Genomic DNA, 14186 nt, shown 5'->3' on the forward strand with positions numbered 1-14186 from the left:
AGGAGACTCGCTTGAGCCCAGGAGTTGGAGGTTGCTGTGAGCTGTGATGCCACGGTAGTCTACCCAGGGTGACAGCCTGAGGCTCTGTCTCAAAAAAAAAAAAAAAAAATTGAAGCAAGAGGATCACTTGAATCTGAGTTGGAGGTTGCTGTGAGATATGACACCACAGCACTCTTTCCAGGAGACAGCTTGAGACTCTTGTCTGAGAAAAAACAAACAAAAAGTATTAAGGGAGGGCAGGAGTGGTGGTTCATGCCTATAATCTTAGCAGTCTGGGAGGCTGAGGTAGGAGGATTACTTGAGGTTGCTGTGAGCTGTGACACCACAGCACTCTACCAAGGGCAACAAAGTCAGACTCTGTATCAAAAAAAAAGAACAGGCTTGGCACCTGTGGCTCAAGTGCCAGCCACATACACCAGAGCTGGTAGGTTCGAATCCAGCCAGGGCCCACCAAACAACAATGATGGCTGCAACTAAAAAATGGCCGGGCGTTGTGGCGGGCTCCTGTAGTCCCAGCTACTTGGGAGGAGGAGGCAGGAGAATTGCTTGAGCCTAGGAGTTGGAGGTTACTGTGACCTGTGATACCATGGCACTCTACCCAGTGCAACAGCCTGAGGCTCTGTCTCAAAAAAAAAAAAAAACCAAAAAAACAAAGCCACTATTTTCACTAAATTTTTTTAAAATAAAAATGAGCATGTCCAGGCTCAGCACCTGGGACAGGTGTCTAGGGCACCAGCCACATATACCAGAGCTAGTGGGTCAGAATCCAGCTTAGGCTTCCCAAACAACAATGACAACTATCACCAAAAAGTAGTCAGGCGTTGTGGCGGGCACCTATAGTCCCAGGTACTTGGGAGACTGAGGTAAGAGACTCGCTTAAGCCCAAGAGTTTGAGGTTGCTATGAGCTGTGATGCCATGGCATTCCACCCAAGGTGACAGCTTGAGTCTGTCTCAAAAAAAAACCCAAAAAAAATGACAGTGTCCCATACTAGCAGATACACGTAAACAAAAGCTCATTAGCATTTTCAAAAAAAACTTTTTGAGACAAAGTCTCACTCTGTGGCTCTTCAATAGAGTGCAGTGGCATCATGATAACGCACTGGAACTTCAAACCCTTGGGCACAAGCCATCTTCCTGTTTCAGCCTCCCAAGTAGCTGGAACTCACTACAATACCCTGCTAGTTTTTCTACTTTTAGCAGAGATGGGGTCTCACTCTTGCTCAGGCTGGTCTAAAACTCTTGACCTCAAGCATTCTTGACACCTTGGCCACTCAACAGTACTAAGACTATGGGTGTGAGCCATCACACCTGGCCAAGATCAAGGTTGTTTTGTTTTGTTTTTGAGACACAGTCTCACTGTGTTATCCTCAGTAGAATGCTGTGGCATCACAGCTCAGCAACCTCAAACTCTTGGGCTTAAGCGATTCTCTTGCCTCAGCCTCCCAAGTAGCTGGGACTACAGGCGCTCACCACAGTGCCCAGCTATTTTTTTTGTTGCAAATGTTGTTTAGCTGGCCAGGGCTGGGTTTGAACCTGTCAGCCTGGGTGTATGTGGCTGGCACCCTATCCACTGAGCTACGGGTGCTGTCTTGCCCAGCTATTTTTGGAGATGGGATCTCACTCTTGCTCAGGCTGGTCTCAAACCTGTGAACACTGGCAATTCACCTGCCTCAGCCTTCCAGATTGCTATGATTACAGCCATAAGCCACCTTGCTCAGCCCTAAGATCAATTTTTAAGACTGTAAAGGGGTCCTGAGACCAAATGTTTCCACCTTATAGGGAAGCCAAGAAGTAGGCCAGCCAATCAGAGTCTAAAAAGCCTCCTCTAAATATTTCAAATGCCTAACTGGTCCAAGGTGATCTATCCATATAACTACATGCCTGGGAAAAACAAATCCTTACAAGGAAAAATATAATCCAGACCCTCTGTAATTTTTCAATTTGGCATTCAATGACCAGGCACACTAAAAGGTAAGACCAAAGGACCAGGACCCAAAACCAAGACAATAAACAAACACAGAGTGGACATAAAATTCATGTGCAATTTTAAAATAGTTTACCATAGTAAATTGTACACAAACTTTATGTCCACCCTGTACAAACACACTTACTACTTTTCCAGATACTGAAAACTATTAGATACTTATAATATTTACTAAAAAGTGAAAAAAAAAGTTAAAAAAATGGGAGAATTTCAGAAAGAACTGGGATAACTAAACCTGGAAAATTATAGTAACCAAAATTAAGAGTTAAAAAAGCAATCTGGACACAGTGGCTCATGCCTGTTAACCTAGCACTCTGGGAGACTGAGGTAAGTGGATCCCTTGAGTTCAGGAGTTCGAGGCCAACCTGAGCAAGAGTGAGACCTCATCTCTACCAAAAATACAAAAATTAGCAGGGCATCATGGTGGATGCTTGTAGTCCCAGCTACTTAGGAGGCTGAAGCAAAGAGGATCACCTGAGCCCAGAGTCTAAGGTTGTTTTGAGCTGATGACCCACTGCACTCTAGCCAAGGTGAAAAAGTGAGACTCTATCTCAAAGGAAGAAACATATTAGACACAAAATAGAACTAACTGGAAGATGGAATAGTAAAAATATGATGGAAAAGACAGAATACGGTGCAAGATCACTCACACTTAAGTTAATGCATTCATTGCACTGTCTTAAGAAAAAAAACAATCATGTGAGACATGGTGAAAAGATCTACTATATATGTAATCAGAATTCCAGAAGGAGATATAGAATGGGGCTAAGATAGTGTTTAAAGAAATTAAAGAGATATCGTTCAAGAGTCTCACAAAACTAGTGAAAAACATGGTGTGAAGAGAGGGTAATAGAATAATAAAACAGAAGTTATTTTTAAATAGGAAGGCAAGACAAACATAAAGAACAGTCTAAGTAGAAAAATAATACGATTACAGACTCATACAGATTAATATAAGAATGGTCTATTTTTTTTTTTTTTTTTGAGACAGAGCCTCAAGCTATCCCCCTGGGTAGACTGCTGTGGCATCACAGCTCATAGCAACCTCCAACTCCTGGGCTCAAACAAGTCTCCTGCCTCAGCCTCCCAAGTAGCTGGGACCACAGGCACCGGCTACAATGCCCGGCTATTTTTTGGTTGTAGCTGTCATTGTTCTTTGGCGGGCCCAGGCTGGATTTAAACCCGTCACCTTAGGTGTATGTGGCTGGCGCCTTAGCCACTTGAGCCATAGGCACCGAGCCTATTCTTTTTTTTTTGAGAGACTCAAGCTGTCACCCTGGGTTGACTGCCATGGCCTCAAACTCTTGGGCTTAACTGATTCTCTTGCCTCACACACCCCCCACCCCCACCCCGCCAAATAGCTGGGATTACAGGTGCCTGCCACAATTCCCAGCTATGTTTTGGTTGTAGTTGTCATTGTTGTTTGGCAGGCCCAGGCTGGATTTGAACCTGCTGGCTCTGGTATATGTGGCTGGCACTCTAGCCGCTGAACTACAGGCACAGAGTCATTGGTCTGAATATTCTAATTAAAATATTTCAGTCTTGAGGGTGGTGCCTGTGGCTCAGTGAGTAGGGCACTGGCCCCATATACCTAGGGTGGCGGGTTCAAACCCAGCCCCGGCCGAACTGCAAACCAAAAAACAGCCAGGCATTGTGGCAGGTGCCTGTAGTCCCAGCTACTCAGGAGGCTGAGGCAAGAGAATCTCCTAAGCCCAGGAGTTGGAGGTTGCTATTAGCTTTGACGCCATAGCACTCTACTGAGGGTGATAAAGTTAGACTGTGTCTCTTAAAAATAAATAAATAGGCTCGGTGCCTATAGCTCAACCGGCTAAGGCGCCAGCCACGTACACCTAAGGTGGCGGGTTCGAATCCCCAGCCCGGACCCGCCAAACAACAATGACGGCTGCAACCAAAAAATAGCCGGGCGTTGTGGCGGGCGCCTGTGGTCCCAGCTACTTGGGAGGCGGAGGCAGGAGACTCGCTTGAGCCCAGGAGTTGGAGGTTGATGTGAGCTGAGATGCCACCGCACTCTACCCAGGGTGATAGCTTGAGGTTCTGTCTCAAAATAAATAAATAAATAAATAAAATACACAAATAAATAATAAAAAAGAAAAACTGATCTAAGAGGATCACTTGAGACCAAAAGCTTGAAGCTGCTGTGAGCTATGACGCTACAGCACTCTACTGAGGGCTACAAAGTGAGACTCTATCTCAAAAAAAAAAAAAAAAACATCATAATGGTAAAATCAGTAAGTCTATAATCAGTAATAGGAAAAACAGATTTAAAAAGGTAGAGAAGATGTAACCAATATGATTAACACATATGACCTAATTACTTTACTCTGTGTTTAGTATATATTTTTTCAAGTACACATAGAACATTAACCAAAAGAGAACACATACTGAACTTAAAGTAAAACTCATTAAATTTCAAAGGAATGAGATCATACACTGCATGACCACAGACAAATTAAGACAGAATATTGTGCTGATTATGCTATATTTTGTGAGCAAACAAAAGGTTAAAAAAATACATGCTTGAGCCAGGCACAGTGGCTCATGCCTGTAATCCTAGCATTCTGGAAGGCCGAGGTGGATAGATTGTTTGAGCTCAGGAGTTTGAGAGCAGCCTGAGCTAGAGTGAGACCCTGTCTCTAAAAAATAGCCAAGCATTGTGGCAGGCACCTGTAGTCCCAACTACTCAGGAGGCTAAGGCAAGACAATCACTTGAGCCCAAGCTTCTGAGGTTGCTATGAGCTGTGACACCACTGCACTCTCCTGAGGGCGACAAAGTAAGACTCTGTCTCAACAAAACAAAACATGTTTGTATATGTACATTTAAACATTAAGCCTCTATAAAGATAAATATTGTCTGCCTACATGAAGGGAATCAGCAGATAGGAACAGAGGTGGGAAGGCTTTTCTCTTTTATATTCTTGGGTTTTTTTTCTTTTGTTGCAGTTTTTGGCTGGGGCTGGGTTTGAACCTGCCACCTCTGGGATATGGGGCTGGCGCCCTACTCCTTTGAGCCACAGGCACCGCCTATATTCTTGATTTTTGAACCATGGATCTACATGTCAATTAAAAAAAAAAAATCTCAAGTAAAACTGATCAGTAAATTAGTTCACCAAGTTCATCTAGTAATAGGCGGCAGACATTGTCCGTCTGCTGCGTGCTAAGCACTCTACATGCATTCCCACTTTAGTCCCAGTATCTTTGTGAGAGAGCACTGCACAGGGCAGAAGGGAGGGCTAAGAGGGGCAGTGGCTTCCCCAGGGCTGCACAGGTTAGACAACACCTGAGCATCAATGAAGCCCATGTCTCCCTCCTATCATGCAGGACAGCCATGTTCAGTGAGAACTGTGATGGTGCCATGGTTGCCCAACTCACCACTACAGGCTGCCGGAAATACTCGTCCACTGCAGCACCTCGTAGGGCCGACAAGTCCACTCCGTGGAAGGACGGTTGGTACCTGCAGGAAGTCCCCACCCCAATGGCAAGGTCACCAGCAGCAGGAGAGGCAGGCAGGGTAGCTCTGCCTTCTCTCCCAGCTAGCCCTCATGCAGCCTAAGTTCTTTAGTCCTTCTGAGATTGAGAGAGTGGGAGAAGTCAGGGGCTAGGGCAGTCCCCAAGAAGGTACGCCATGTGGCCAAGGCAGGACACACAGGTCACACTCACCAGAAGTTGGCTTTGGTGAACTGCTCCATGTAGAGCTGTTCATCCGTGAAGGGTGCAAGGTGGACGTCACCAATGGTAGGGAACATGTTTCCTGGGAGTGGGGGGCAGGGAGGGGTGCTGGTGTCAGGTGACAAATTCTGCAGGGCCTGGAAGGGCTTACAAAGGGCCCCAAGACCTCCAGTCCTGGGCTTTCCCAGTCTCTCATTCATTCATTTATGCAATCACATGACACAAGGTGCTGAGTGTCACATCTGCCCTGATGCGCACTCAAACTGTGCCACCTCAGTGAATCTCTCCAAGCTTTGGAGAAGTCTGTGAGATCATCTTATGTCGTATTAGTAGGTCTGGTAGGCAAGAAAGGGACTTGCCAGGGCTTCCTGGCTAAGTAAGTATTGCCTCTCAGACACTATCATCCATACACATACAGCCAGGGAGAGCAAAATTGCTCTGCATGGGGGTAGGGGGCTTGGCCCTAGGATACACCATCACTGTTAGGGGCCTCAGCTGAGGCCATAGGCTGGGTGGAGGATGCTGAATCCCCACCACTAGGATTGCCTGGGTTGTGACACAGGCACCAGACCAGCAGGGTGGGCCACTTGACCACCCTTACATGGGAACATGGCCTGAAAGGGGAGGAGGAACAGGGTCCTCCATCTGTGATTCAATAAGCAGAAAGATGAGTCAGGGCTCCAAGGCCCTGAGGAGCCAGCGATGTTCTGCCTCCACCTTGCTGCCTCCAGGCTATAGCAGAGGCTAGAAATGCTCAGCTGTATACCCATATGCTGGGCCATGTGCTCTGGAGGCCCATGAGAACCATGGGTAAGGGCGGCCTTCAATCCTCAAAAGAGCTTCCCAGGTTGCACAGAAGTCCCAATATAAGGCAGATGGGAAGAGAGTGAGGCCCACAGTCCCTAGCATGGCCTCACCTCCTACACTCACACAGCTGTGAGATGTGGCAGCAACCACTCTTCTCTGACAGTGGAGCCCATGGCAGGTCCCTGAGGCCTGGATTCAGAAATAGCCAGAGAACCCTGACTCCCCAGAGGGAGTGATAATTTCCCTCCAGACCAAGTGAGCTACTGCCTGCTGGAGCCCACCAGCCTGCTACTATGCCTCGCAGCTATGGCCCTGGCTAGGGAACTCCTGTGCCCATACAGAAACATTCGGACACAGACACACACCAGAACCAAGAAGAGAAACACATACTGAAGACGTTCAGGGCCAAACACAGAGCCCCAGTGACAGACGGGCAGATGTAAACAGTTACCCAGTGACTCACAGGCTTGTACCCAGAGGCATGGACAGGAAGTGACAGATGGGCTCACCAGACAGCTGCTTCCAGCACTCACGCGCACCTACACATACGGCATCACACACACCTACCTCCCAGACTCTGAGAGCCAGGCCAGTCAGGGAACCACTTGCCACAGAAACTGTCCCACCCCCCACTTTCAGCCAGAGGCTGTTGTCAGCACCAGGACATGGGATGTTGCCTCCTAAGGGCTCCCTGGGAGCTGAGCCACCACCAGCCTGGCTTAGCAGCATGCTGGGGGCTTGGTTACAGGTCCCTGACTGCCCCACCAGGCAGGGGCAGCACTGGCCTCAGGAAAGACCCCCCACTTGGCAGTTGCCCAGGCCTGTCTTCTGAGCTTAACCCCTACTGGCCCCTGGCCGAGAAGTCCCCCACCTGGCCCTGGTGAGTACCAGCAGGGACACTCACCGCTAGGCTTCAGGTACTTCTTGGCGTGGAGGTAGCTCTCAAGCATGCGCTCATTGAAGAGCATGTAGCCCATGGGCTCCGAGATGATGATGTCCACCTGCTCGGGGAGGGAGACCTCTTCCACCTTGCCGGGGATAACCACGATGCGGTCGGTCAGGTTGTTACTCTTCACCAAGACCTGTGGATGGGCCGGAGGGGTTATATGGGCTCCCTGTGTCTACCTGCCACAGGGCCTTCTCCAGGCCTGCCTCTTGAGGGAGGGCCCTGTCCCCACCAAGTGCTCCTCTGCTTCCTTCACAGGTGTTCCAACCACAGGATCAACAACACCCTGTTAAGAGCTCACTGCGGCCCAGGTCTGGCTTGGGGCTGCCCCATGGTGGCATCCCAGGTCCTCCATGGCAAGGATACCTGCTGATGGCCACAGAGAGAGGCTGAGCAGATTCTGCAACAGTTACCAAAGCCACAGCCAGATGCACCCCAAGCAAATAGTCCTAGGGCTGATTTGTCCTATAGACAGGATGATACAAGGGATAGGGACAGAGTAAGGAGCAGAATGGAGTCATGCCTCCACCACAGGGACAGACACACACTCACTTCTACAGACACAGGAAAGCTATAGAACAGTGATTTTCAACTGGTGTGCCACAGCACACTGGTGTGCTGTGAGAGGATCTATGCATGCTGTGAAAATTTTTAAAAATCATTAATTATTTTTGAAAGAAATTTAAGGTACAGTAAGTATATTCTTTTTTTTGATCAACACAATTGAAGTATGCAATAGAAATTTAACTATAGTAGTGGTTCTCAACCTTCCTAATACCACGACCTTTTAATACAGTTCCTCATGTTGTGGTGACCTCCAACCATAAAATTATTTTCGTTGCTACTCCATAACTATAATTTTGCTACTGTTATGAATCGTAATGTAAATATCTGATATGCAGGATGTATTTTCATGGTTACAAAGGGGTCACGACTCACAGGTTGAGAACCGCTGAACTATAGGTTCAAATGTGCCACAAAAAAAGTTGAAAAACAGGGCCATGCCTGTGGCTCAGTTGGTAGGGCACTGGCCCCATATACTGATGTTAGTGGGTTTGAACGCCACCCTGGCCAAACTGCAACAAAAAAATAGCCGGGCATTGTGGTGGGCACCTGTAGTCCAAGCTACTCGGGAGGCTGAGGCAAGAGAATCGCCTAAGCCCAGGAGTTGGAGGTTGCTGTGAGCTGTGACACTATGGCACTCTACTGAGGGCGATAATGTAAAACTCCTTCTCTTTTTAAAGTTGAAAAACAAGGGCTGGGCATAGTGGCTCATACCTGTAATCCCAGCACTTGCACTTAGGAGGCCCAGGCGAGTAGATTGCCTGAGCTCACAGGTTCAAGATCAGCCTGAGCAAGAGTGAGACCGCCTCTCTTAAAAATAGTCGAGCACTGGCTAGGTGCCTGTAGCTCTAACATACACTGAGCTGGCAGGTTCAAATCCAGCCTGGTCCCACCAAACAACAATGACAGCTGCAAGCAAAAAATACCCAGGCGTTGTGGAGGGTGCCTGTAGTCCCAGCTACTTGGGAGGCAGAGGCAGGAGAATCACTTGAGCCCAGGAGTTGGAGGTTGCTGTGAGCTGTGATGCCACAGCACTCTACCCAGGGGGACAGCGTGAGGCTCTGTCTAAAAAAAAAAAAAAATAGTTCAGCACTATGGTGAGCACTTGTAGTCTGGGCTACTCAGGAGGCTAAGGCAAGGGAATCACTAGAGCCAAAGAGTACTGTGAGCTATGATGCCACAACACTCTACAGAGGATGACAAAGTGAGACTCTGTCTCAAAAAATAAAAGGCTCGGTGTCCATTGCTCAGTGAGTAAGGTGCCGGCCACATACACTGAGGCTGGCAGGTCTGAGCAGCCTGGCCCAGGCCTGTTAAGCAATAATGACAACTGCAACCAAAAAATACCCAGGTGTTGTGGTGGGTACCTGTCCCAGCTAGTTGGAGGCTGAGGCAAGAGAATCACTTAAACCTAAGAGTTTGAGGTTGCTGTGAGCTGTGATGCTACAGCACTCTACTGAGGGCAACATAATGAGACTCTGTCTCTCTCAAAAAAAAAAAAAAAGTTTGAAAAACAATGTCCATAAGGATTTCGTCAATGTAGTTCTCATTGGGGGAGGTGGGGTACAGGGGAGCTCAGGTGGAGGAGGGGACCATTTCTACTGTTTGCACATCTGTAGCTTTTATATTTAAAACCTTGAGAATGACGGTTTTAGTGTAAAAAAAGGAAAAATGGTAAATGACAACTGCCCTGACCCCAAGGGTGACCAGCTGGTCACAGAGGGGACTCAAGCTTCATGAGCCCCTCCCTTCTTCGATTGATTGTTGGGATGAAAGAGAGAACAAAGCACCGAAGTGACTTCCTCAAGCCTCCCAGAGCCTAGCCAGGCTGGGGGTGAGCACAGTAGACACTGACCTCAGCGTGCTGGGCCATAGTGCTGGCCTCCACTGCATAGATCTTCCTTGCTCCAGCTTGGGCAGCGAAAAATGACAGGATCCCAGAGCCACAGCCAACATCAAGAACAATCTGAGGGAGGTAGAGCAAGACACCAGAAGGTGACAGTAATCATAAGGGATGTACATGTCACCAGGCATCATAGCCAAGTTTGTCTTCAAACTCTCCAGGTCAAAATAATGGGAGAACTAAAGACAACTGAGCCAAGGGCCAATCTTCTGAGTTCTCACTCAGCTGGCAGCTGAGAGGTATCCTCTGGGGTATATGTGGATCACCCAGAACTGCCAGGAGACATGACCCACACGCTGGACGAGGCAGATCCATGCAGACTCATGTAGAATTCCCCCAAGACATAATAAACACAAGCTCCAAATAGATTCAAAAGGGAAAACTATGCAATGTGCCAATTTCTACTTTTGTACTGTTATTTCTCCTTTTCTGTAATCATGAGTATACATTATCTAGCAATATTAGAATGCTTTTATAAAAGGAGCCAGGGAAATGAGGAGCTAGATTACAGTATATCCACATGACTTAATAGCATGTCCCAAGATAATATGGGGACCTAATGTTCAGCATGGTGACCAGAGGTAACATTACTGTACTGAACTGTACACAGTCATGCATCTGTAACAACAGTGTGAGGTTCTCAGGAAAGCATCATTTGGTGATGGCGTCACTGTGCAATCGTCATGGATTGCATTATGCAAACCTACCCCACACCTAGGTTGCGTGATAAGGCCTATTGCTCCTGGGCTGCAAAGCTGTAGAGCAGGTCAGCATACTGAATAGTGCAGGCAACTGTGATACAGTAGGAAGCATGTTATCTAAACATATCTAAACATAGAAAAAGTACAATAAAAATATGGCGTTATGAGATTACAGGACCAACTGTAAATGTGGTTAAATGTGGTCCACTGTTAACCAATGTTGTTATGCAGTGCTTGGGTATACTTAAAATTTACTAAGAGAGAAGATTTTTTTTTTTTGAGACAGAGCCTCAAGCTGTCCCCCTGGGTAGAGTGCTGTGGCATCACAGCTCACAGCAACCTCCTCCAACTCCTGGGCTCAAGCGAGTCTCTTGCCTCTGCCTCCCAAGTAGCCGGGATCACAGGTGCCTGCCACAAAGCCTGGCCATTTTTTTGTTGCAGCCATCATTGTTGTTTGGCAGGCCCAGGCTGGATTCAAACCTGCCACCTTAGGTGTATGTGGCTGGTGCCTTAGGCACTTGAGCCACAGGCACCGAGCCAAGAGAGAAGATCTTAAGTGTTCTCACCCCATACAGAAAAAGGAAACTATGTGAGGTGATGGAGGTTAACTTAATTATGGTAATCATTTCATAAATATAGATATGCGTGTGTGATCTTCAAACATCACCACTGTCCATCTTAATTAAATATGGACAACTGTTATTTGCTAATCAAACCTCCTTAGGGCTAGGGAGGAAAAGAATAGTATGTCCTAAGATAATGCCTGTGGGACCTATAAAATTGTTTTTTCTGGCTGGGCTTGGTGGCTCACACCTGTAATCACACTCTGGGAGGCTGAGGTGGGAGGATCACTTGAGGTCAGAAGTTTGAGACCAGCCTGGACAAGAATGAGACCCTGGGGCGGTGCCCGTAGTTCAGTGGGTAGAGTACCAGCCACATAAACCGAGGTTGGCAGGTTCGATTCCAGCCTGGGCCAGCTAAAACACAATGACAACTGCAACCAAAAAATAGCTGGGCGTTGTAGCAGGCACCTATCATCCCAGATACTTGAGAGGTGGAGGCAAGAGAACCACTTAAGCCCAAGAGTTTGAGGTTGCTGTGAGCTATGATGCCACAGCACTCTACCCAGGGCAACAGCTTGAGACTCTGTCTCAGAAAATAAATAAATAAATAAATGAGACTCCACTTCTATTAAAAATAGCCATTAATATTAGCCAGGTGTGGTGGTGTATTCCTATGGTCCCAACTACTCAGGGAGGCTGAGGCAGTAGGAACCTTTGAGCTCAGGAGTTTGAGGTTACTGTGAGCTACGATGATGCCCAGGAGAACAAGCAAGATTCTTGTCCAAAAAAAAAAAAAAAAAAAGGTGGATCCCAGAAGAGTATATAAAACAAAATCGAATCTCATTTTTTTAAATAAAAAGACTTAAAGATTAAAACTCTAAAATTTATGCTCATGTCTACAGGAAATATGGAAGAGACCTCATACTGTGGGCAGTGGTTATCTTAAAAGGAAATAACAGAGGCTAGAGGCCTCTCACGTCTCTGCTGTACACAATATGTTGAATTTAAATGTTAAGTAGGTTTTACTTTCATAATACATACAAATTAAAGCTAAAATCAAAGGACAATCAAAAATAAAATAAGACAGGCTCAGCGCCTGAAGCACAGTGGTTATGGCGCTAGCCACATACACCAAGACTGGTGGATTTGAATCCAGCCTGGGCCAGCTAAACAACAATGACAACCACAACAAAAAATAGCTGGGTGTTGTGGTGGGCGCCTGTAGTCCCAGCTACTTGGGAGGTTGAGGCAGGAGGATCGCTTGAGCCCTAATCTGTGATTATGCTCTAGTTGGGTGACATAGCAAGATCCTGTCTCTTAAAAGAAAGGAAAAGAGGCCAGGCACAGTGGCTCACACCTGTAATCCTAGCACTCTGGGAGGCCGAGGCAGGTTCATTGCTTGAGTTCATGGGTTTGAGATCAGCCTGAGCAAAAAGCAAGACCCTATCTCTACTAAAAATAGGAAAAGTGAGACAAGAGGATTGCTTGAGCCTAAGAATTTGAGGTTGCTGGGAGCTATAATGCCCAACATTCTACCCAGGGCAACAGTTTGAGACTCTGTCTCAAAAAACAAAAGGAAAAAGATAAAGAAGCACAGAAACAGGAAGGTGAGTGTGGAGCTGGTCCCCCAGGTTCTCCAGGATCTCTAGTGGCCTCAGGCTCCTCCTCCTGCACATGCCACAATGGGTTATAGGTGCCACTCACCTTGTCCTTGAAGTCAGTGTGGTTCTGCAGGATTGCACGCTGGTAGGTGCCCGTTCGCACGTAGTCCTGCATCATGTTCTGCTGCTGGGACAGGTAGCCGTAAAACTGGAACAGAGACATACCAATGGCACAGAGAACAAGGCAGGACAGGTGGCTGAGGTCCTGGCCAGCCCTGTGAGAGAGCACAAACCTCCCTTGGGAGGCCGAGTACCCTCTGCCTGGGCCCTGCTGGCACTTCTGGAAGATGGAGCAGGAAGCTGGAGGGCAGCTCCCATTGGGGATACCACCACCATCACCGCCACTGAAGGACACAGCTGGATGCTGCCTGGACATGGAAGCCACCCAGGAGAACTCAACATTCGCCACAGGCGAGGTTCCTGTATCAGGGCCACCTGCCCCATCCTGAGGGCCCCAAAGCAGTGGAGGAGCAGATCAAACAGAACCCTAGAACTCAGAGCGCCAGGCAGGTGAGGTGCAGGGTCTCTCTGTAAGACAACGGGCGACCAGGAGGCAGCGTGGCACCTAGGCAGGGGCACAGGCTTTGACATCAGCAGACCTGGCTTCCCATCTTGGCTCTGTTGCATAATAGCTGTGTGACTTGGAGCAAGTCACTTAACCTCTCTGAGCCTCAGTTTTCTCATCTGTAAAATGGGACAATAATAGCACTTACCTCCTAGAGTTGTTGGGAGGGTCCGAGCACTTCTGTGCAAGTGAGAGCACTCAGACCAGGACCTGGCATGCAGGGAGTGTTCAGGACATTGTCACTGTTCTACTGTCATTCAAAACGCCTGTGGCCCTGAGCTCTGCCTGCGCTCAGCTCCTTCCAGCAACCCTCTTAACCAAGCACCTGCATCTCTGCTTCACAGATGAGGAAACCGAGGCCTGGCAAGTAGAAGAAACCTGCCCAAGGCTACGCAGCTAGTAGGGGGCAGAGCCAGGACAGGAACCCTGGTGGGCCTGTCCTGTGCTGCACAGCCTCCTGTGTGTGGGTGGGAAGAGGGCCACCAAGGACTGCAGCTTGGCTGAGGGCAGCGCAACCCACCTGGAAGTACTGCACCGCAGAGGACTCTTCCGTGCGCTCACTGAACACAGACCGCTCTAGGGTGTGGCCCCGGCAAGTTTTCAGGATGTTGTAGAATGAACAAAAATCTGGAATGGGGAAGCCAGGTCACCAGGGTGTGGTCAGCAATCTGCCCAGGAGGCCCATGCATATGGCCATCTGGGATTGAGGATTCTGGATGCTGGGGCTGCCCTTCCATCTGGCTACATGTGTTGACTTTCCTACCCTGAATATGTGTGGCTGCTGATTTCTTTTTTTTTTTTTTT

At 47.9% G+C, this 14186-nt stretch overlaps 1 protein-coding gene across 2 annotated transcripts in view; it reads right to left on the reverse strand.

Annotated features, from left to right (window-relative positions):
• Window positions 1-14186, reverse strand: part of CARM1 (coactivator associated arginine methyltransferase 1) — a 24439-nt gene that overhangs the window by 6767 nt on the left and 3486 nt on the right. For both annotated transcript variants that reach the window (XM_023518015.1, XM_003798037.3), the window contains exons 2-7: window positions 13903-14009; window positions 12861-12965; window positions 9845-9955; window positions 7384-7561; window positions 5664-5754; window positions 5376-5457 (exon numbers count right to left, since the gene is read on the reverse strand). In XM_023518015.1, the coding sequence (XP_023373783.1) occupies window positions 5376-5457; window positions 5664-5754; window positions 7384-7561; window positions 9845-9955; window positions 12861-12965; window positions 13903-14009 (674 nt within the window). The remainder of the gene's footprint in view (window positions 1-5375; window positions 5458-5663; window positions 5755-7383; window positions 7562-9844; window positions 9956-12860; window positions 12966-13902; window positions 14010-14186) is intronic.

This window comes from Otolemur garnettii, unplaced genomic scaffold (assembly GCF_000181295.1).
Source record: "Otolemur garnettii isolate 467f Iridium unplaced genomic scaffold, OtoGar3 scaffold00127, whole genome shotgun sequence".
In the NCBI taxonomy this organism is placed as follows: domain Eukaryota; kingdom Metazoa; phylum Chordata; class Mammalia; order Primates; family Galagidae; genus Otolemur; species Otolemur garnettii.